The sequence below is a fragment of the Thunnus maccoyii genome, chromosome 5 (assembly GCF_910596095.1).
Source record: "Thunnus maccoyii chromosome 5, fThuMac1.1, whole genome shotgun sequence".
NCBI lineage: Eukaryota > Metazoa > Chordata > Actinopteri > Scombriformes > Scombridae > Thunnus > Thunnus maccoyii.
The window spans coordinates 400,307-424,400 of NC_056537.1; the positions used below are offsets into that span (position 1 = coordinate 400,307).

At 43.5% G+C, this 24,094-nt stretch overlaps 2 protein-coding genes across 6 annotated transcripts; one reads left to right on the forward strand and one right to left on the reverse strand.

Annotated features, from left to right (window-relative positions):
- The first annotated feature begins 1,125 nt into the window (after positions 1-1,125).
- chrm4b (cholinergic receptor, muscarinic 4b) lies at positions 1,126-12,876 on the forward strand. 5 transcript variants are annotated; one of them, XM_042410723.1, is made up of 4 exons: positions 1,126-1,219; positions 7,587-7,685; positions 8,978-9,053; positions 10,438-12,876. In XM_042410723.1, exons 3-4 carry the CDS (start codon positions 9,027-9,029, stop codon positions 11,770-11,772), a joined length of 1,362 nt encoding a protein of 453 aa, XP_042266657.1. In that variant the 5' UTR covers positions 1,126-1,219; positions 7,587-7,685; positions 8,978-9,026; the 3' UTR covers positions 11,773-12,876. The 5 variants fall into 5 exon arrangements, 4 of the variants coding, with proteins under 4 accessions (XP_042266657.1, XP_042266658.1, XP_042266659.1 ...); XM_042410724.1 differs by having other exon boundaries at positions 7,590-7,685; XR_006096101.1 differs by lacking the exons at positions 8,978-9,053; positions 10,438-12,876 and adding an exon at positions 8,472-8,952.
- An 878-nt stretch (positions 12,877-13,754) lies between these two features.
- On the reverse strand, positions 13,755-23,686 carry mdkb (midkine b). Its single transcript, XM_042410731.1, has 5 exons — positions 23,648-23,686; positions 21,758-21,846; positions 17,811-17,984; positions 16,437-16,595; positions 13,755-14,509 (listed from the first exon to the last, which is right to left on the reverse strand). The coding sequence occupies exons 2-5, from the start codon at positions 21,843-21,845 to the stop codon at positions 14,490-14,492; spliced, it is 441 nt and encodes a 146-aa protein (XP_042266665.1). The 5' UTR covers position 21,846; positions 23,648-23,686; the 3' UTR covers positions 13,755-14,489.
- Between the last annotated feature and the right edge of the window lie 408 nt (positions 23,687-24,094).

Sequence of the window (24,094 nt, forward strand, 5' to 3'; positions counted from 1 at the left end):
GGAGGAGAGGAGCTGACTGATAACTGACGGAGGAGAGGAGCTGACTGATAACTGACGGAGGAGAGGAGCTGACTGATAATTGACGGAGGAGAGGAGCTGCTTGATAATTGACGGAGGAGAGGAGCTGCTTGATGATTGACGGAGGAGAGGAGCTGCTTGATAATTGACGGAGGAGAGGAGCTGACTGATAATTGACGGAGGAGAGGAGCTGCTTGATAATTGACGGAGGAGAGGAGCTGACTGATAACTGACGGAGGAGAGGAGCTGACTGATAACTGACGGAGGAGAGGAGCTGACTGATAATTGACGGAGAAGAGGAGCTGACTGATAACTGACGGAGGAGAGGAGCTGACTGATAACTGACGGAGGAGAGGAGCTGACTGATAACTGACGGAGGAGAGGAGCTGACTGATAATTGACGGAGGAGAGGAGCTGACTGATAATTGACGGAGAAGAGGAGCTGACTGATAACTGACGGAGGAGAGGAGCTGACTGATAACTGACGGAGGAGAGGAGCTGACTGATAACTGACGGAGGAGAGGAGCTGACTGATAATTGACGGAGGAGAGGAGCTGCTTGATAATTGACGGAGGAGAGGAGCTGCTTGATGATTGACGGAGGAGAGGAGCTGCTTGATAATTGACGGAGGAGAGGAGCTGACTGATAACTGACGGAGGAGAGGAGCTGACTGATAACTGACAGAGAGGAGCTGCCTGATAACTGACGGAGGAGAGGAGCTGACTGATAATTGACGGAGGAGAGGAGCTGACTGATAACTGACGGAGGAGAGGAGCTGACTGATAATTGACGGAGGAGAGGAGCTGACTGATAATTGACGGAGGAGAGGAGCTGACTGATAATTGACGGAGGAGAGGAGCTGCTTGATAATTGAGGGAGGAGAGGAGCTGACTGATAATTGACGGAGGAGAGGAGCTGACTGATAACTGACGGAGGAGAGGAGCTGACTGATAACTGACGGAGGAGAGGAGCTGACTGATAATTGACGGAGGAGAGGAGCTGACTGATAACTGACGGAGGAGAGGAGCTGCCTGATAACTGACGGAGGAGAGGAGCTGACTGATAATTGACGGAGGAGAGGAGCTGACTGATAACTGACGGAGGAGAGGAGCTGACTGATAATTGACGGAGGAGAGGAGCTGACTGATAACTGACGGAGGAGAGGAGCTGACTGATACTTACTGCAAGTGAAACATCACAGGTAAGCTGCTGCTCAGAAGGACACTTTCTGCTCTTTTCTTGTCTCATAATGTCAGGACATTATGTTTTTTCAGATTTGGAGAATTTAAATATTTTTTTAATATTTACAACTGCTCATTTAGCTTTGGGTTTCCTAACTAGGGTTTGGGTAGGGTTAGGGTTAGGGTTAGGGTTAGGGTTAAAGTTAGGGTTGGGGTTAGGGTTAGAGTTAAGGTTAGGATAGGGTTAGGGTAGGGTTAGGTTAGGGTTAGGGGTAGGGTTAGGTTAGGGTTAGGGGTAGGGTTAGAGTAGGGTTTGGGTAGGGTTAGGGTGAGGGGTAGGATTAGAGTTAAGGTTAGGGTTAAAGTTAGGGTAAGGGTTAGGGTTAGAGTTAGGGTTAGGGTAGGGTTAGGGTAAGAGGGTTAGGGTTAGGGTTAGGGTTAAAGTTAGGGTTAAAGTTAGGGTTAGGGTTAAAGTTAGGGTTAGGTTAGGGTTAGAGTTAGGGTTAGGGTAGGGTTAGGGTAAGAGGGTTAGGGTTAGGGTAGGGTTAAAGTTAGGGTTAGGGGTAGGGTTAGAGTTAGGGTTTGGGGAGGGTTAGGGTGAGGGGTAGGGTTAAAGTTAGGGTTAGAGTTAGGGTTAGAGATAGGGTTAAAGTTAGGGTTAGGGGTAGGGTTAGAGTAGGGGTAGGGTAAGAGTTAGGGTTAGGGTTAGGGTTAAAGTTAGGGTTAGGGTAGGATTAGGGTCAGGGTAGGGTTAGAGTAGGGTTTGGGTAGGGTTAGGGTAAGAGTTAGGGTTAGGGTTAAAGTTAGGGTTAGGGTAGGATTAGGGTCAGGGTAGGGTTAGGGTAGGGTTAGGTTAGGGTTAGGGGTAGGGTTAGAGTAGGGTTTGGATAGGGTTAGGGTAGGATTAGGGTCAGGGTAGGGTTAGGGTAGGGTTAGGGTAAGAGTTAAGGTTAGGGTTAAAGTTAGGGTAAGGGTTAGAGTTAGGGTTTGGGTAGGGTTAGGTTAGGGTTAGGGGTAGGGTTAGAGTTAGGGTTTGGGTAGGGTTAGGGTGAGGTGTAGGGTTAGAGTTAAGGTTAGGGTTAAAGTTAGGGTAAGGGTTAGGGTTAGAGTTAGGGTTTGGGTAGGGTTAGGTTAGGGGTAGGGTTAGAGTTAGGGTTTGGGTAGGGTTAGGGTGAGGGGTAGGGTTAGAGTTAGGGTTTGGGTAGGGTTAGGGTGAGGGACAGGGTTAGGGTTGGGGTTAGGGTAGGGTTAGGGTGAGGTGTAGGGTTAGAGTTAAGGTTAGGGTTAAAGTTAGGGTAAGGGTTAGGGTTAGAGTTAGGGTTTGGGTAGGGTTAGGTTAGGGGTAGGGTTAGAGTTAGGGTTTGGGTAGGGTTAGGGTCAGGGTAGGGTTAGGGTAGGGTTAGGTTAGGGTTAGGGGTAGGGTTAGAGTAGGGTTTGGATAGGGTTAGGGTGAGGGGTAGGGTTAGAGTTAAGGTTAGGGTTAAAGTTAGGGTAAGGGTTAGAGTTAGGGTTTGGGTAGGGTTAGGTTAGGGTTAGGGGTAGGGTTAGAGTTAGGGTTTGGGTAGGGTTAGGGTGAGGTGTAGGGTTAGAGTTAAGGTTAGGGTTAAAGTTAGGGTAAGGGTTAGGGTTAGAGTTAGGGTTTGGGTAGGGTTAGGTTAGGGGTAGGGTTAGAGTTAGGGTTTGGGTAGGTTTAGGGTGAGGGGTAGGGTTAGAGTTAGGGTTTGGTTAGGGTTAGGGTGAGGGGTAGGGTTAGAGTTAGGGTTTGGGTAGGGTTAGGGTGAGGGGCAGGGTTAGGGTTAGGGTAGGGTTGGGGTTAGGGTAGGGTTAGGGTTAAAGTTAGGGTTAGGGTGAGGTGTAGGGTTAGAGTTAAGGTTAGGGTTAAAGTTAGGGTAAGGGTTAGGGTTAGAGTTAGGGTTTGGGTAGGGTTAAGTTAGGGGTAGGGTTAGAGTTAGGGTTTGGGTAGGGTTAGGGTGAGGGGCAGGGTTAAAGTTAGGGTTAGGGTAGGATTAGGGTCAGGGTAGGGTTAGGGTAGGGTTAGGTTAGGGTTAGGGGTAGGGTTAGAGTAGGGTTTGGATAGGGTTAGGGTGAGGGGTAGGGTTAGAGTTAAGGTTAGGGTTAAAGTTAGGGTAAGGGTTAGAGTTAGGGTTTGGGTAGGGTTAGGTTAGGGTTAGGGGGTAGGGTTAGAGTTAGGGTTTGGGTAGGGTTAGGGTGAGGTGTAGGGTTAGAGTTAAGGTTAGGGTTAAAGTTAGGGTAAGGGTTAGGGTTAGAGTTAGGGTTTGGGTAGGGTTAGGTTAGGGGTAGGGTTAGAGTTAGGGTTTGGGTAGGGTTAGGGTGAGGGGTAGGGTTAGAGTGAGGGTTTGGGTAGGGTTAGGGTGAGGGGCAGGGTTAGGGTTAGGGTTAGGGTAGGGTTGGGGTTAGGGTAGGGTTAGGGTTAAAGTTAGGGTTAGGTTGAGGTGTAAGGTTAGAGTTAAGGTTAGGGTTAAAGTTAGGGTAAGGGGTAGGGTTAGAGTTAGGGTTTGGGTAGGGTTGGGGTTAGGGTAGGGTTAGGGTTAAAGTTAGGGTTAGGGTGAGGTGTAGGGTTAGAGTTAAGGTTAGGGTTAAAGTTAGGGTAAGGGTTAGGGTTAGAGTTAGGGTTTGGGTAGGGTTAAGTTAGGGGTAGGGTTAGAGTTAGGGTTTGGGTAGGGTTAGGGTGAGGGGCAGGGTTAAAGTTAGGGTTAGGGTAGGATTAGGGTCAGGGTAGGGTTAGGGTAGGGTTAGGTTAGGGTTAGGGGTAGGGTTAGAGTAGGGTTTGGATAGGGTTAGGGTGAGGGGTAGGGTTAGAGTTAAGGTTAGGGTTAAAGTTAGGGTAAGGGTTAGAGTTAGGGTTTGGGTAGGGTTAGGTTAGGGTTAGGGGGTAGGGTTAGAGTTAGGGTTTGGGTAGGGTTAGGGTGAGGTGTAGGGTTAGAGTTAAGGTTAGGGTTAAAGTTAGGGTAAGGGTTAGGGTTAGAGTTAGGGTTTGGGTAGGGTTAGGTTAGGGGTAGGGTTAGAGTTAGGGTTTGGGTAGGGTTAGGGTGAGGGGTAGGGTTAGAGTTAGGGTTTGGGTAGGGTTAGGGTGAGGGGCAGGGTTAGGGTTAGGGTTAGGGTAGGGTTGGGGTTAGGGTAGGGTTAGGGTTAAAGTTAGGGTTAGGTTGAGGTGTAAGGTTAGAGTTAAGGTTAGGGTTAAAGTTAGGGTAAGGGGTAGGGTTAGAGTTAGGGTTTGGGTAGGGTTAGGGTGAGGGGCAGGGTTAGGGTTAGGGTAGGGTTGGGGTTAGGGTAGGGTTAGGGTTAAAGTTAGGGTTAGGTTGAGGTGTAAGGTTAGAGTTAAGGTTAGGGTTAAAGTTAGGGTAAGGGTTAGGGTTAGAGTTAGGGTTTGGGTAGGGTTAGGTTAGGGGTAGGGTTAGAGTTAGGGTTTAGGTAGGGTCAGGGTGAGGGGTAGGGTTAGAGTTAGGGTTTGGGTAGGGTTAGGGTGAGGGACAGGGTTAGGGTTAGGGTTAGGGTAGGATTAGGGTCAGGGTAGGGTTAGGGTAGGGTTAGGTTAGGGTTAGGGGTAGGGTTAGAGTAGGGTTTGGATAGGGTTAGGGTGAGGGGTAGGATTAGAGTTAAGGTTAGGGTTAAAGTTAGGGTAAGAGTTAGAGTTAGGGTTTGGGTAGGGTTAGGTTAGGGTTAGGGGTAGGGTTAGAGTTAGGGTTTGGGTAGGGTTAGGGTGAGGTGTAGGGTTAGAGTTAAGGTTAGGGTTAAAGTTAGGGTAAGGGTTAGGGTTAGAGTTAGGGTTTGGGTAGGGTTAGGTTAGGGGTAGGGTTAGAGTTAGGGTTTGGGTAGGGTTAGGGTGAGGGGTAGGGTTAGAGTTAGGGTTTGGGTAGGGTTAAGGTGAGGGTTAGGGTTAGGGTTAAAGTTAGGGTTAGGGTAGGGTTGGGGTTAGGGTTAGAGTTAGGGTTGGGGTTAGGGTTAGAGTTAAGGTTTGGATAGAGTTAGGGTAGTGTTGGGGTTAGGGTTAGGGTGAGGGGCAGGGTTAGGGTTAGGGTTAGAGTTAGGGTTTGGGTAGGGTTAGGTTAGGGGTAGGGTTAGAGTTAGGGTTTGGGTAGGGTTAGGGTGAGGGGTAGGGCTAGAGTTAGGGTTTGGGTAGGGTTAGGGTGAGGGGCAGGGTTAGGGTTAGGGTAAGAGTTAGGGTTAGGGTTAAAGTTAGGGTTAGGGTAGGATTAGGGTCAGGGTAGGGTTAGGGTAGGGTTAGGTTAGGGTTAGGGGTAGGGTTAGAGTAGGGTTTGGATAGGGTTAGGGTAGGATTAGGGTCAGGGTAGGGTTAGGGTAGGGTTCGGGTAAGAGTTAAGGTTAGGGTTAAAGTTAGGGTAAGGGTTAGAGTTAGGGTTTGGGTAGGGTTAGGTTAGGGTTAGGGGTAGGGTTAGAGTTAGGGTTTGGGTAGGGTTAGGGTGAGGTGTAGGGTTAGAGTTAAGGTTAGGGTTAAAGTTAGGGTAAGGGTTAGGGTTAGAGTTAGGGTTTGGGTAGGGTTAGGTTAGGGGTAGGGTTAGAGTTAGGGTTTGGGTAGGTTTAGGGTGAGGGGTAGGGTTAGAGTTAGGGTTTGGTTAGGGTTAGGGTGAGGGGTAGGGTTAGAGTTAGGGTTTGGGTAGGGTTAGGGTGAGGGGCAGGGTTAGGGTTAGGGTTAGGGTAGGGTTGGGGTTAGGGTAGGGTTAGGGTTAAAGTTAGGGTTAGGGTGAGGTGTAGGGTTAGAGTTAAGGTTAGGGTTAAAGTTAGGGTAAGGGTTAGGGTTAGAGTTAGGGTTTGGGTAGGGTTAAGTTAGGGGTAGGGTTAGAGTTAGGGTTTGGTTAGGGTTAGGGTGAGGGGCAGGGTTAAAGTTAGGGTTAGGGTAGGATTAGGGTCAGGGTAGGGTTAGGGTAGGGTTAGGTTAGGGTTAGGGGTAGGGTTAGAGTAGGGTTTGGATAGGGTTAGGGTGAGGGGTAGGGTTAGAGTTAAGGTTAGGGTTAAAGATAGGGTAAGGGTTAGAGTTAGGGTTTGGGTAGGGTTAGGTTAGGGTTAGGGGTAGGGTTAGAGTTAGGGTTTGGGTAGGGTTAGGGTGAGGTGTAGGGTTAGAGTTAAGGTTAGGGTTAAAGTTAGGGTAAGGGTTAGGGTTAGAGTTAGGGTTTGGGTAGGGTTAGGTTAGGGGTAGGGTTAGAGTTAGGGTTTGGGTAGGGTTAGGGTGAGGGGTAGGGTTAGAGTTAGGGTTTGGGTAGGGTTAAGGTGAGGGTTAGGGTTAGGGTTAAAGTTAGGGTTAGGGTAGGGTAGGGGTTAGGGTTAGAGTTAGGGTTGGGGTTAGGGTTAGAGTTAAGGTTTGGATAGAGTTAGGGTAGTGTTGGGGTTAGGGTGAGGGGCAGGGTTAGGGTTAGGGTAAGGGTTAGGGTTAGAGTTAGGGTTTGGGTAGAGTTAGGTTAGGGGTAGGGTTAGAGTTAGGGTTTGGGTAGGGTTAGGGTGAGGGGTAGGGTTAGAGTTAGGGTTTGGGTAGGGTTAGGGTGAGGGGCAGGGTTAGGGTTAGGGTTAGGGTTGGGGTTAGGGTAGGGTTAGGGTTAAAGTTAGGGTTAGGGTGAGGTGTAAGGTTAGAGTTAAGGTTAGGGTTAAAGTTAGGGTAAGGGTTAGGGTTAGAGTTAGGGTTTGGGTAGGGTTAGGTTAGGGGTAGGGTTAGAGTTAGGGTTTGGGTAGGGTTAGGGTGAGGGGCAGGGTTAAAGTTAGGGTTAGGGTAGGATTAGGGTGAGGGTAGGGTTAGGGTAGGGTTAGGTTAGGGTTAGGGGTAGGGTTAGAGTAGGGTTTGGATAGGGTTAGGGTGAGGGGTAGGGTTAGAGTTAAGGTTAGGGTTAAAGTTAGGGTAAGGGTTAGAGTTAGGGTTTGGGTAGGGTTAGGTTAGGGTTAGGGGTAGGGTTAGAGTTAGGGTTTGGGTAGGGTTAGGGTGAGGTGTAGGGTTAGAGTTAAGGTTAGGGTTAAAGTTAGGGTAAGGGTTAGGGTTAGAGTTAGGGTTTGGGTAGGGTTAGGGTGAGGGGTAGGGTTAGAGTTAGGGTTTGGGTAGGGTTAAGGTGAGGTTTAGGGTTAGGGTTAAAGTTAGGGTTAGGGTAGGGTTGGGGTTAGGGTTAGAGTTAGGGTTGGGGTTAGGGTTAGAGTTAAGGTTTGGATAGTTAGGGTAGTGTTGGGGTTAGGGTTAGGGTGAGGGGCAGGGTTAGGGTAGGGTTAGGGTTTGAGTTAGGGTTTGGGTAGGGTTAAGGTGAGGGTTAGGGTTTTGGGCCCTCTAGTGGTCATTATGGGGCCCAAAGTGACCCACATATGGGAGAAGTTTGCCTTCAGGGCTTTCTGCCAGAAAGCCTTTCTAACAGAAATCCAACCACTTTCCTCCAGCAGCCAATAGAATCAAACAAGGCTCCAGCCAATGACGTGCCGTTTTCACTTTCACCACATATCCAGCTCTCGACCAACCATCCATAGCTTTCTTCATTGGTAAGTATTAAAGTTATTGAAGTTACACTGTTTATTTAAATACAAAATACTTATTGGTTACTGTGTAGCTAAGCTACTATGTCTGTTATCACTTAAGAGAAAACAAAATCTAAAATATGAAAGTTAACAAGCTAATGTTAGCTTACTCGCTACATTTTTGTAGGAAATGCAAAACTAACATTACTGTCAGCCCCTTAGCAGTCGAAGGCAAATTTAGTTGAAAATTTTCATCCAGTCTGCTGAATCAAGTGTTTTATCACTGGCAGCTAGTGAGATAAACCATCTTTTTCTGAGAAAAGTTAGCAATGTTAGGTAACAATAATATCAGTTGTCTTTCTGCCATAAAGGTTATTGCATTTATCACCGGCAGTTGATAATATCTACTGTATTTCTGTATCTTTGTGTTCACAAATGTGTATATTACCAGCAATGTGTTTGTATATGCAGACTATAAAGTAAAGAAATGTTCTAAATAACAGAATAAATCAGACTGAAGGCAAAAGTCCAGTTTGCAGTTGAATCACCAGGAGAGATGTAAAAATCCTCTGTCAATGACTGAAAACAGTTTAACACCAAATATTATATTTCATGACTGAAATTTGTTTAAATTGGTCAAATGATCTTTAGTCCACTGAGGGAGAACTTTAGTTACAATAAAAACTAAAGCTACAATTCCTACACTGTTCATCTGTGGATGTAAACACCATCAAAGCAAAGAGGAAAAATTAACATATCAAAGTCATTTATTTCCTTTATGGAGTTAAACTTAAAACATTTTCTTTTCAGAGTTAAATAGAGTGGAGATGTGTTGCTGGAGTTTCATGCCTGCTCTCTGAGTCTCCAACTGAACCTACTAAGACAAAGAAGACCCCCTCCCTTCAGGGTGGACAAAATATCAGGAACTCTTTTCATTAAAACGCACTGCAGCACACCACCACCCACCACAACCTCAATAATAAATAAAAAGAAATATCACCTTTCTGAAAATGAATTTAATTAATAACATTGTATTTTAATTTACTGGATCTTTGTGCAGTTGATGTACAAATGTATTAATTCTTCATCTTGTTTTTGTCACATGACCTGTCATCAATAAAAGATTTACTCTACTTTTCATTCAACAGTCACGACTTTAGTGACTTCATCCTATAGATTGTGACAAAGGGGATGTCCTCATGGTTTTATGAAATTTGAGGAATTTTAAACAGTGAATGTGATCTGCAGGCTTTGATTGGATGTAAGGCTGCATGTTGCATGTGGCCTGTGTGTGATCACTTCCTGCTTCCTGACAGGATTCATCATTCAGGAAAGTTGATCCAGAGTTGAGCTGTAAACTCTGCCATGAAGGAGGACAAAGACGTTACTACGGTGAAGGGAGGACATTTCGCTTCGTTTGATAACATTAGAAGTGAAGTTAGATGTTTCTGTTGCTTCCCGACTCATTTTAAAAAAGACGAGAGAGAGCAGCTGTGGTCGAGCGAGCTAGAGGGTGAATGAAGAGAGGGAGTGGTGGTAGTGAGAGAGCCGGTGAATCAGATCAATTAAACATTATTTTCTGATTGTTTCACAGCACAAATAAACAGACCCACACCTCCACAACGCCTGATCTGGTCTGAATACTGAGTTTATTCAGAGAAAAAATTCCAAATTACAATAAATTATTTGTTTTTACTGCAGATGTGTTGCATTTAATTACCACCCATGATTCATCCTAAATTTGATTTTAAGAAGGGAAAACATCATTCAACACGTTATTTCTTTAAGTTAGTGGGTATTTATAATTCCCTCCACTTATTTAAGACATCTATCTTTTTAATAGGCTGTTAAGGATGGTGGGGTGGGGCGCAATACACAAGTAAAATTAACTTGATTTCATGAATTGTTGCATTTTTTACTGACAGAATTAAACCATGTTGTGTACACCGTCACTGAAAAATACAAATCAAACAAAAACAATACCACAATGATTTATGATGAATTAATTTCATGGGACCAGTATGAGCTACTGGATGAACCATCTCTTCTAATCATCCAGTAAATTACAAGACAAACTAAATCAATGTACTCTTACACATTACAGCATCTAGACATGAACAAAAATGGGGTTTTTTAGCAGTAATGCTGCAAAATTGTTGTAGTTGTAGAATTTTACTTGTAGTGAAACAGTCTGCAGGATTCTGACTGTTATTATACATATATGAATATGATGACATACAGAGAGGAGACAAAGAGCTGTATAAATAAAGTTTATTATTACACCCATAGTCAATAATAACTACAGCTGTTTCTAAAGGTGCTTTCATTCATTCAGTAATTTGCAGGTGTTTAACAATGATTTTTGGACATTTATCAGAGAGGATGTGGCAATTAGGTCCCAATGATAAGAAACAACTTTAAAAAGTGTTATGTTGGTCAGGTTGTTTTGTTGTTGTTGTTATTGTTGTTTTTTTACTGACATAAGACACCCAGTGTGTAGTTTTGTGTGTCAAACTAAATAGTGAGCATGTTAGGTTGTTTCTTAAAAACTCTATAATGAACACATGTCCTGTATATACACACACACACACACACACACATATATATATATATATATATATATATATATATATATATATATATATATATAAGTAAGATGTATATGCAGACAATATGTTTTCATTGTCTGAAAATAATAAAGTCAAATATCCTACAAAGTGTTGTAGGTCAATGCAATAAATAATGTCAGATTGTGTGTGTGTGTGTGTGTTTTCAGGGAAACATGGGACCTGATCTGAACACCTCCGCCTGGCTCCGCCCCTGCACCAACACCTCCTGTCCAATCAGAGCGTCATGCCTGTACAGCACGGCTCAGCTGATCTTCATCGTCATGGCAACCACCTCCCTGAGCGGCATCACCGTTGTGGGCAACATGTTGGTGATCCTGTCCATCAAAGTAAACCGTCACCTGCGGACCATCAACAATTACTTCCTGTTGAGCCTGGCGACGGCTGACCTGATCGTCGGCCTGGTGTCCATGAACCTGTACACGCTGTACCTGGCGTGCGGCTTCTGGCCGTTGGGGGCGGTGGTCTGCGACATGTGGCTGGTGGTGGACCATGTGGTGAGCAGCGCGTCTGTCATGAACCTGCTGATCATCAGTTTGGATCGGTTCTTCTGCCTGACGCGTCCACTCAGCTACCCGGTGCAGCGGACGGGCCGGATGGCCGGGCTGATGATCGCCGCTGCCTGGCTGCTGTCCATCGTCTTGTGGACACCCGCCATCCTCTACTGGCAGTCCGCCGGGGGCAAACGTGTGGTCCGCGATGGAGAGTGTTACACACAGCTCCTCGCCAGCCCCACCGTCACCCTTGGGACAACGCTGCCCTCCTTCTACCTGCCGGCGCTCATCATGATCATTCTGTATGGCCGTGTGTCCGCCGCCAGCCGCAGCCGACTGAGCACGCTCCAATCAGAGCAAGGTACGCTCAGGACATCCAATCCGTCCATTAAAGACTTCCTGTTGAAACGACGCAGCTGGGTGACCAGCGACCCAGGCTCAGAGCTTTCTCAGAACCAGTCAGAGTCCAGCATGCCAACGCCCCGCAGGAACAGGAAACTGTCCAGAAGTCCCTGCGACACCTGCGAGCTGGCAGATTCCTCGCTGTCTCTTCCTCAGCATGTCTCTCGCACCACTGTGCTGCACACCAGCGAAGAAGATGACAAAATGGAGAACGACTCATCGTCCAACACAGAGCTCCACAGAGCAGCCTCGGCAGCGTTCTCCGCCTTCCCCGGCTTCAATTCTCAGGAGCGCAGGAGGCGTCGAGTGATGGCGAGGGAGAGGAGGGTCACCAAGACCATCCTGGCCATCTTGCTGGCCTTCATCCTCACCTGGGCGCCGTACAACATCATAGCCGTCATCGCCACTTTCTGTCATGTCTGCATCCCCAACGTGCTGTGGACCACCGGCTACTGGCTGTGCTACGTCAACAGCGCCATCAATCCCGGCTGCTACGCTCTGTGCAACACCACCTTCAGGAAGACCTTCTGCAGCCTGCTGCGCTGTCGCGGTACCAAGCTGCGACTTTGCTGCAGAAGGAAACTGTGATGATGCTGCCGCAGCAGGAAGCTGCGATGACATCGCTGCAGCTCTCAGTTTCAGCTGAAGGACACGTTTGTCACCGGTCACCTGACAGTCAGTGATGAGACTGTTTCCACAGCCTGAGAATGTGTTTGCATTGTTGCAGAACAGAGTCGGGAGGAGAAGCAGCTGCTGGTTTCCTCTCCTGGATGATGTCACCAGACTGCAGCGTCATGTTCTCTTCTTTCCATTTCTTCAGCTTTGTTTCTTAGAACTTTTCCCATCAGTTTGGAACAGCTAATGCCTCCAAAAACTACAATACCCATGAGCATCAGCCTCAGTTGTGAATCAGAGCTGGAACTTCGTTGTATCGGAACACTTCAAAGTTTGATCCAGAGTCTCAAAGTTAAATGATTTGAACAGCTGAATATGAAAAGTGTGAGCTCTGTGATTGGATGTTTGTTCATGAAGTGCACTTTGGGAGTCATAGTTTACTTCAGTTCTCATGTCCAAAGGCTTGTACCTTTTTTTGTTTGTTTTTGTAATCAAAGAAGCAGCAGCAATGATGGAGCCTGGAGGCCTTAAATAACTCCAACTTTACACCAACAGACTTAAGATCAGGGAAGTCATTTATCTAGTTTCCAGCTAACAGCACGACTCTGTGGAGTTTGAGCATGAAGTTCCTGTCAGCCTGTACTTTGAGATTAATGCTAATAAAGCTCAGTTCTACCTCCAGGTGGCACCAAAGCGGACACAGAGTGGCTTTAGCATGTATGCTAAAACATGCTAAAAGCTAACATGCATGCTCACTGGGAGAGTTATTGGTTGCTGTAATGATTCCAAACTGGCTGAGATCAAACTGATTCAGCTCAATAATGTCTAAAGTTCAGCTGAAGTTAACTGAGTTGAGTGAAGTGGAGATCTGCCATATTTACAGCCTGATTGGTACAAAATTCCATGTTTGTTTCCCTGCTGAGCTGCAGAGGACAGAAACATAAAGAGACAGTTTGTACTAAAAAGAAACTTTGGAAGATCAACACTTGATTTGTTTAGCTGAGACAGACATTAAAGGACGAGTTCACAGTTGTTTAAGTGAGTCTTAAACCAACAGTCAGTCTTCAAATGAACATTAAAGCTGTGTTTCTTGCTGTAATCATTCCTCCTGTTCATACTGACCATTAGAAGATCCCTTCATAATGACCTTACAATGGAAGTGATGGAGGACAAAATCCACAGTCCTCCTTCTGTGCAAACATGTATTTAAAGTTTATCTGAAGCTAATATGAAGCTTCAGCGTCCACATGAGTCAAATCAAGTAGATATCTTTCAACGTTACAGTCTTTTTAGTGCCAAAGTTCCTCTTTTTGTTACTATACTTCCACCTGCAGCTCAACAGGGAAACACTGTCCGAGGAAACACAAAGACTGTAAATGTGTCAGATATCCACTTGATATGACTAACTCTGATATGACTATGAGTTTACATAGAAGGTCAACAGAAAGATATGATTATACTAAATGTGCTTGTAATCCACAACTTTATGTATACGTTTCATAAACATACAGAGACAAGCAGGAGAAAAGAGAGACTGAACACAAGCTTACAGCTAACATCAGGGTAGTCGGTACGTTTGCTGAAGTCACTTCCTGTCTGAACTCACCTGTAGGAAGGAATCTCCTGACAGATACTTGTCAGACAAGGACAGCAAGTACTGTACTGAAGGGTTCATCTTCTTCTTTTAGTGATTTTCTGTTATATATATCCTGTTCTGCTGAAGCTGAGAGACTTGAGGTGAACATATGTAGAAATATTGCCTGTAAGACAAAACCCAGGGTTCGGCTGCTCTGCACAGCTCGTCACGTCCATAAACATGTACGGATGGATTTAAGAAGTTGACATTTGGAGTACAGAAGGAGAAAGAGAAGTGAAATCCTGCTACTATAGTTTGTTGATGTAGCCTCCGGAGCCGGAGGAAGCTTCCTGAAACTGACCAATCAGAACAGAGTGGGCTGAGCTTTGCCTTACAGGCAGCATTTCTACATACGTTCACCTCTAGCCTCTCAACTTTGACCATGACATCAGAACAGGATATAAATAACAGAAAGTCACCAGAAGAAGAAGGTGCAGCTTCATGTCGGTGTGGTGAGCGTACGTGTTGAAGCGTTGTTGTGCAGGATCATCGTGTATTATTTTGTCCTTCAGAAGAACAATGAACAGACCAAACTTCACCAAAACAATGTACAGTATTTAATTTGTTCTTTTATACAAGTCTCATCTTGCAGCGTCAATAATCCATACTTCAAAAAATAGATTTTATAGAGGAACGTGCCATCACAGATCCATCCAAGCTTCCCAATTTTTACATATTTTAAATGTGTCTAAAAACAAACAGTCCAGAGAGCGACGTCCGGAGCCTGGAGGAGAGTTTTCAGACAGATCAGAACATTTCTTGGATGTTAATTTAAACTTGAGCTACTGTAAAAAGCTTTGAACTAACAGGATTTACTGTTAAACTATCAGCTATGAGGACAGTATTATTCATCTAGAGGGAGGACACCAGGAAAGCTTTCCACACTTAATCAACACAACAACATCAAACTGGAAATACAAGAATCAAAGTGAAAAGGTGGTCGGTGTGTTTTGGAGTCTCTCGGTTTGTTTGTGTTTGATAAAGGAGGAAGACGATTGTTCAGCTGGAGGAAGAGGAGAGAAACCTGCCGTCTTCTGCGTCTCGTCTCCGTCCTTCAGTTTGACTTCTTCTCTCCTGGAGGAGGAAGAGGAGCGTTAATTAACATGCTGACATCACTGATCGAAAATCAATCAGGGAGATCAACTTTCATCAGAATGAAACTGTTTAAATACTTTTCTTTATCAGCCTCCTCGACACACGTAGTGATGTTCTGAAATAAACTGCTGTAAAGTTAAAACGTGTCTCAGCTGTTAAAGATGAAGAGATGATGTAATGATACGTTTCAGTGAGTTAAACTAAAGATCGTCTGCAGTCGTTAACCTGAGCAGGTAAATAAAGAGGAAGTTCAACGTGATTTTTCTCCTGATTTTTGTCTTTAAGGCGTCTGAGTGCTTCCTGCCAACACGCTCCGTTCACTATGGTGTTATATTAGAGATGGTTGAGTCCCACTGGTGCAAAGTAACTAAGTACATTTACTCAAGTACTGCACTGATGTACAAGTTGTGAGGTACTTGTACTTTACTTGAGTATTTCCATGTGATGCTACTTTCTACATTTCAGAGGGAAATATTGTACTTTCTACTCCACTACATTTATTTGACAGCTTTAGTTACTTTTCGGATGAAGATTTGACACAATGGATAATATAACAAGCTTTTAAAATACAACACATTGTTAAAGATGAAACCAGTGGTTTCCAACCTTTTTGTCTTTTGACGTCTTACAAAAAGCAGTGTGTAGTCGGGGTCACATTTCACATGTCTATGAGTTGTTAACAGCTCCACCAAATAGTGATTTTTCCCTCTAAACTTCTCACATGCTTTCATTTCAATAAATGTTCAAATGATCCAATATTTCAGCAAAAATCAAAGATTAGAGAAAAAGTCCAAAAACTGAAAACAGATTTGTGTATCAGAACTTTGTTTTTTCTTCTTTCCTCTCCCATTAATCATCTCACCACCCCTCAGATTTATCTGCTGACCCTTTGGAGGGGCCCGACCCCTAGGTTGGGAACCACTGGACTAAACTAGCTAACTGTATATAAAGTAGTGTAAACTAGCTCCACCTCCAGCAGCTACAACAGTAACATGCTGCTCTAACACTGATGCTTCACTATTAATAATCTAATGATGTCATATATAATAATATATCAGTCAGAGGGACCAAACCACTACTTTTACTGCAATACTTTAACTACATCAAGCTCATAATACTTATGTACTTTTACTGCAATACTTTAACTACATCAAGCTCATAATACTTATGTACTTTTACTGCAATACTTTAACTACATCAAGCTCATAATACTTATGTACTTTTACTGCAATACTTTAACTACATCAAGCTCATAATACTTATGTACTTTTACTGCAATACTTTAACTACATCAAGCTCATAATACTTATGTACTTTTACTGCAATACTTTAACTACATCAAGCTCATAATACTTATGTACTTTTACTGTAGGAGGATTTTTCATGCAGGACTTGTAACGGAGTATTTTTCTGTTGCTGCTTTTACTGCAGTAAAGTATCCGAGTACTTCAGGACACAGCGGTACCTGAGAAGACAAGCTGTGGGAAATAAACTCCCTGCATCGTATTTGCAGAGAGTTCAGCCTTTTTGGAGGAAACGAGCTGAGAACCTCAGACAAACGGATCAGCAGAAACAGTTGACGGCCTTCCATTGGTTGATTTTGCTGCCAATCAAATGTGCCTGCGCTCCTATTGGCTAGTTTTACTCTGTTTTTCTGTCAGACATTAAAAGCTATTAGATATTTAAACTGCGTAAATCTGAATGAATCATGTTGTTTCTATCGACTTCATTTTAAAGCTGAAATCCTGATTGTGTAAAAGGATCCAATCAGAACTCGGCTGCAGCTGCTTGAAATTCAATGTGATTATTATATGAAAACATTGAAATGAAGCTCAAAATGAAACTTTGAGTTCAATTTGAAACAAATTTAGATTCAGTTTTCAGTCAGAAAATGAGAATAACTCACCTCTGCTTTTCTTGACTTTGGGGGAGCAGGGTTTGGACACGCTGACGGTAGTTTGACAGTCGGCGTTGAACAGCGCTCGCTTCAGAGTTCCTGACCGGCTCTTGGTGTTGGTGACGCCGTCACAGGCTCCCCACGGGCCGAACTTGTACTTGCAGTCACCTGAAGGGAACCACAACACCTGGATCTGTCAGCGGTGCGGATCAATTCATCATTTCATGTATCAAATGTTTGTCCATCAGGTTTCCATGGTGACAGACTTAAACAATTAATGGACTCTGTAACAAGCTCAGAGCAGAAACTTTAAAGGAGTTAAAGTAGTTCACCCTAAAATGTAATGAACCTCCATCTCAGATACGCTGGAATCAAGTTGAGACTCTGGCTTTTCTTTTTAGATCAAACCTCCAGCAGATCGTTCTGTAGTTTAAAAGCAGATTAAAACTCTTTTATAATGTGTCTGAACATGTAGTTTGATCATAAACTTAATTTAATGTGGCTGCATGTCGGTTTATGTATAAACATCAAATATAAATGTTGTTTTCCTTGTAAAGCATTTAGTAATCTGTGCTTTTGTTGTTTTTAAGTGTTCTATCCATACATTTTATTATTATTATTATTATTATTATTATTATTATTATTATTATTATTACAAGGTTAGGGTTAGTACTCTCACCTTACGTATCATCTACCTGATAGATAAAGACTGTTATACCTGGCATCAGTCAGGTGTGAGTGTGAGTGTGTGAGTTTGTGTGTGAGTGTGAGTGTGTGTGTGTGAGTGTGAGTGTGTGAGTGTGAGTGAGTGTGTGAGTGTGAGTGTGTGTGTGTGTGAGTGAGTGTGAGTGTGAGTGTGTGTGTGAGTGTGTGAGTGTGAGTGTGAGTGAGTGTGAGTGAGTGTGAGTGTGTGTGAGTGAGTGTGTGAGTGTGAGTGTGTGTGTGTTTGAGTGAGTGTGAGTGAGTGTGAGTGTGTGAGTGAGTGTGAGTGTGAGTGTGTGAGTGTGTGTGTGAGTGTGAGTGTGTGAGTGTGAGTGAGTGTGAGTGTGTGTGTGTGTGAGTGAGTGTGAGTGTGAGTGTGTGTGTGAGTGTGAGTGAGTGTGAGTGAGTGTGAGTGTGTGTGAGTGAGTGTGAGTGTGTGAGTGTGAGTGTGTGTGAGTGTGAGTGTGTGTGAGTGTGTGTGAGTGTGTGTGTGTGTGTGAGTGTGTGTGAGTGTGTGTGAGTGTGAGTGTGTGTGAGTGTGAGTGTGTGTGAGTGTATGTGAGTGTGTGTGTGTGTGAGTGTGTGTGAGTGTGTGTGAGTGTGAGTGTGAGTGAGTGTGAGTGTGAGTGAGTGTGAGTGTGAGTGAGTGTGAGTGTGAGTGTGAGTGAGTGTGAGTCTTACTGATGTTCTTCTTCCAGTTGCAGGGGATCTTGCAGTGGATCTTGTCGGTGCGATCTTTACAGGTGGCCTCTCTCAGACCGTCTCCACAGTCTCCGTTTTCTGGGACGCATTTCCCGTACTGCGTCTCTGCAGAGGAGCAGTCGGACGCCGGCCGGGACTTCTCATGTTTCCCACCTGGCGGAGCACAGAGTCACACACTGACGGGTTAAAGGAGATTTCACATGGTTCATTTTACAGAGACGGTAATTCGGTACAAATTATAAGAAAAAAGTGTTAGGTCGGTTCAGTCGGTAAGTGTCCACTCATTATATTTGGTTTCATACATAGTTATGAATTTGCAAAAATTATTTTCAGTGTGTAGTTTTGTGTATCAAATAATATGTTGCATATTAGTTTTTTCAATAACAGTAGTTGCTGTTTAATTCTTCATTCTTCTGTAATTTCTTTGGAAGGGTCATCTGGTAGCATACAGGAAATAAGCTCATTAATAAAAATAATAATAATTATTATCATTATACACCTAACCCTAACCCTCATTATACACTTGCAATTAACACAATTTTTCCAGGAAATTAGTAAAACATGAACAGATGTGTAACCTGTAGTTCACAGTCTTCTTCACATCCTCTTTTATGGCACGTCATTGTCTTTTACAGCACATTACTGCCCCCTGCTGTTCACATCTTCAACATCAGCATTAGTTTTATTACCCGACACATCGGCGGCTTCTCCTGATCAACAGCAGGTGGCAGCAACGAGCCAGGAAATGTAGAAACAGGCCAACAAAGGCAGAGAATAAGAAGTCTACTGGTGTGCAAACACGGATGTTAACCAAAATACTCATAATATGTGTAAATGTTTTATGAGGAAGGAAACGCTCTCGACACGTTTGTTAGACCTCAAAGACACAGTGAGTTCTGCTGAGAAACACTGAATTTACACTTGTTATAAGAACAAAACTATATGAAGCCTTTAATGAAATAACATTTATTCAAATTAGCAGCAAAACCTGTAAATATAATAAATCATGACACATAGAATCTTTTAGAATTAAATGTACGTAACCAGGAGTCAGATCTAAATATAACCTGTAATATTAGCGCTGTTAAAGTTGCGTTAATTGTTTTTTTGTCCACTTGGTGGCAGCTAACGTGCTAACACGAAACATGCGGTCGCATTGTTTGTGTTCTACCTCCAGTACTTCTATATGACGTATATGTCTTCCAGCGTCTGCTGTTGGTCATTTTGAAGGACTTTTATTCAGTCTTTGTGTTGTTATTTTGGTGCAACAGCGTCAGCAGGTGGCAGCCTGATGACAAAAACCTGATAAAATAAAATGAATTTATCAGGTTGTTGTCGTGTTTAAGCATGAAAAACACGAGAAGTGTATGAAAGAATATTTGAATGGAGTTCAGGAGCCTGTAAGTCAGTTTTGAGGAGTGTTTTGCTCGTTTTGTGCCTCTGAGCTGTAGTCCAGCGCCGTCTGTAGGTCCTACTATCATGGCGGTCCATCTGCTCCTCAAAGCTGCAGGTCTACTATAATTACATTGTACATTAAGTTGATAACTGATATAATGAATTTACTAAAATATATGTTTATTTTGCACATTTACACTTGTTAATATGTTTGAAATTGCATACAGTAATCTGAGGAATTTAATGTATTTTCACTGTGTATTTATTGTTGAGAAGTAAATACTGGGCTGCCTCAGGAGTCAGTGCAGCAACAGCCTGTCTGCTCATCAAACTAACTGTTTGCATGGTCGCATGCCTGTGACCTGCAACATTAGCAACCAGCTGCACATCCAGCAGACACTCAGCAACATGATCATCTCATTAACTGTCAGTAACAACTTGTGGGGTTCCTCAGGGCTCCGTTCTTGGTCCTTTATGTTTTTGATTAAAGCTACGTGAATTATTGGTTTTATTTTTGTCCACTTGGTGGCAGCAGAACAAACTAAAAACACAACATCAGACACATTATTAGCTTATAAATTGGCTGTGGCTAACATGTTAGCTGCACAGCAGGCACACAGCAACATGTGTTAACTGGTCTACCGGCTCGTCCGCTGGTTCCCTCCGGACAGTTAGATGGATATTTATGTGGATAAATGAATATGTAAGTATGCTTTATTTTTTGTTGAGGTTTCATTGTAAAGATAAGATTAGTGAGTGTTCAGTGTTTTAATATGTGTAACTTGACTTGATGGACCAGACAGTGATATATGACGTAGCAGTCGGTTGAACAGCTATTTCTCATATTTGGAACATATTAGTTTTAATTGTAACTGTGCATTAACATTTCTTACAGTCTTATTGTTTATTTCCTAATGTGAAAACTGATATAGTTAGTTAATACTTTCCCACAAGTTAGGAATCTCTCTATGTTATCAGTTGTCTGTCCACTTGACTCTCTTTAGGGATTAATCATATCAGCGTGTTGTAGACAGTTTTATAGGGTAACGGTTAAGGTTTTACAGGACTTTCAGTGTCACTAACTGGTGGTTGATTGTGTGTTTCTATAGTTCACTGCTGTGAGGTTTCTGTAATTCTCTGTTCTTCTAGAATCCACAAACATCTACCAAGTGTGAACCTGAACTGTTTTCATGTAAAGCAGAAGGAACCTTTAGAGGCGTCCGCCAGTGTTTTCTGACAGATGCACCACAGTGATATTTATTAAGAGACGCCATGAACGATGCTACTAGCTGTGTGAGCCGAGAGGACCTGCAGGGCAGCTGAAAACTCTCTGTGCTTCATTACAAGCCAAACCACCACCACATTACATGTAGTCACTTTTATTGCAAAAATAAAAAGTAGAGAAGCTTTAAAGTTACATTTCAGAAAAAATAAAAAGAGCTGTGAGCTCATTAGCATCACAGAAACAAGCAGAGTGAAACCTGAAGACAGAAGTGGACTCGAGTTCCTGTTTTCCACCTACAGCTTGTTGACTTCAGTTGTCAACGGGAAAAACTGGCTCTGTGAGTCTGAAACCTTTCTGTGCATTCCTGCTGTCATGAAAGGCATTCTGGGAAACATGACGGGTCCATAAAACAACAGATCACAGCTTCAACTCCAGACTCGTGTTTCGTTTGGTGGTTTTCAGCAAAGATCGAGTCAAAACCATCAGTAACAAACTTACATTCAGTTTTTGAACTTATATCAAATCCGGCTTCAAACATTTACTTTAGTTTTGCAGTTTACTGCAACTTTTAGATATTTGTACTTTTTACTTCACTACATCTCTCTGACAGAGTTAATTACATAAAAACATCACCAGTGAAACCAAATTTAACCATCTCAAACTTTAAAATCCTTCTTACACTTACAATAATTATCCCACAATATAACCATTAACCATTTAACTCCCACAGCCGTCACAATAAGTACTTTTCATACTTAAAGTACATTTCTGCTGATTATTCTTTTGTACTTTTACTGAAGTCAGATTTTATGTTCCAGACTGAAACATGTCAACAACTATCAGACGTTCATGTTCCCCTCAGGATAAAATGTAATAATATAGTTTATGATAATAAACTGTAATCATCTGGTTGGTTTAAATACCTGCAGAACTAATGACATCATCAGCTGCACTTTGTGTTTACTGATAATTATTATTATTAAACATGTCAGCATTCAAAGTTCTTCACTTTTAACCAATCAGATCTTAATATATTGAGCCTAAAAACTCTAATAAACCTATAAATTATCCACCAAAGTTGAGTTTTTAACTGGAGGATGTTAAACTTTCCAACATGTTAAACTCCCAAAGAAAACACAGAGGACATGAAATTATAAATCTCACCAGATATCTGAAAGGTGTTTTTAGGTGTTTCAAGGTGTTTACGTGTGTTTTCAGTGATCCTGGTTAGAACATGTGATGCCTTTAGGGACCACAGTCACATTCAGGAATTCAGAAAGAGGATTTGGGTCTTTAAATGTCTCACCTTTGTGGTTTTTGGCTCTCTTGTTGGCCTCGGCGGTGAGCGTCAGAGCCAGCAGCAGCAGCAGCGTCACTGAGATCACACTTCGCATTCTGCACACACAAAAAACACAAAATCACACGTCTTCATGTAAACTTATATATCAGAGAGACAGAAAGCACAACTTTACATTTTAATCTGAGAGACATAATGTAGAATTGTCTGAATTTACAAAGAAAGTTTGTTATTTTGGTGTTTTTTGTCCTAATCTGATGTTATTCTGCTGACATGATCCTGATGTGTGATGCAGCTCGGCCTGTTCGGCCAGATGGTCCAAATTTAGTCCAAATCAAATCTGCCCCCTTTTCATCTCGGCCCCCCAAATCTCAGAACGTTAAGCCCAATAATCTGAGTATTGTGGCAGCAGCTTCAGGATTATAAATGTAGGCTAATGTATTCACAGACGGCTCCTCTCCTCCACACGTATGTTTGCTTCTTTGCATGTTTCTGATTTATTTCATGATTCCTTCAGCGTTTGATGCGTCACACAGCGACAGCACCATCAGCTCACAGCTCCGCTTTGTAAAAAAACAGAGTCAATTACCCATAAAGCCCCTCTCTGCTCTGTTGTTATTGTGCTGAGAAATGACAGACTCGTCTTTCAGCCTCCATTAAAGCGACGCTCCTCTTTCACATGTCAGCTGGCAGAGCAAATCCGGCTCTTCTCGCTCCTCCTGCGGCCTTTTATGAGGCAGAACCGGCTCTCAGCAGGCCTCCAGTCTGTCCTCCATCAATGAAGAGGAGGGGGGGAGGATGGGGGGGGGGGGGGGGGCGAGGAGGCCAAGCAGCGTCTGAAAGAGCCCCTTTAGATTTCCCCTCAAAAGAATACTGATTCATTGGGCCAAAACAAAGCCTCCTCTAGCCTGGTTTCATTTCTATAAAGCCCAACACAGATTCCATCCCACGTCTTGGGAGCCGTGCCCGCCCCCCCATCCGACCCCCCCGCCCCCCTCCTGCCCTGAATAGAAACCTATTTGCATAAGAAAACAAAGGAATCTTAGCATGAAGAAAAGGAATGGGATGCTCCCTTTGGTTCAACAACATTCAGAGGAACTTCCTCCTGAATCCGAGGGTTCACTCGCTCTTCCGGAGGCAAACATGAAACAAAGTTTAGATACGAGTCGATCGGCATGAATCCGCTCCGGTTTACTGCTGCAGGTTGTTTTCAGACTCTGACCTGCAGGAAGAGAAGCTGCCGTCGCTGCCGGGACGACGTTCAGTTTGTCTGTTTAACAGCACAAACAACTGAAAACTGCAGAAAACTTTAAAATGATGCAGAGATTCTTCTTTCTCCCAAACTTTCCCTCTTCTTCTTGGATTCATTCATTAAACTGAAATAAAACACATCTAAAAGCTTATTTCCTGCTGCTTGAGGCGACTCTAACTTGAGTTTCCAGCTAATTACAACAAACCACAGCAACGTTATGAAGGATATAAACTGAACCAGCAGCTGGAACATCTGCAGACCCGACGCTCACATGAAACCACAGATTTAACTCAAACACAGAAACGTACATAAATAAACTCTGATCAGACGCATCTTTACAACAAGATCAAAATCACTAAATGAGCCGAGAAATCTTTTTATCACTGATCAATCTGCTGAGTATTATTATTTTGTCTATAAAGTGTCAGAAATGCTGAGCCAGAGGTGAAATATTCAACCATCCAAACATCAGAGATAATCTACAACCAGCTGAAACATCAAATGACACAAACAATGAAGCGATTATTTAAAAAGTTGTCAATATATTTCCTGTTGATGATCTAAACGATGAATCAGCTCTGATGGATCCTGGAAACCTTTAACAGCTCAGATATCTGAAGACTTCTCTGATAAAAACACAAACTTACTTGGTGGGTTCAGCAGAGCAGCCGGTCGAGCTGAGGAGTCGTCGCCTTCTGACGCTGCTGCATGATCACAGCTGCTGCCCCCCCTCCCCCTCAACACACACACTCACACACACTCACACACACACACTCACACACACACACACACACACACACACACACTCACACACACACACTCACACACACTCTCACACACACACACTCACACACACACACTCTCACACACACACACTCACACACACACACTCACACACACTCACACACTCTCACACACACACACTCACACACACACACACACACTCACACACACACTCACAACACACACACACACACACTCACACACACACACTCACACACACTCTCACACACACACACTCACACACACACACTCTCACACACACACACTCACACACACACACTCACACACACTCACACACTCTCACACACACA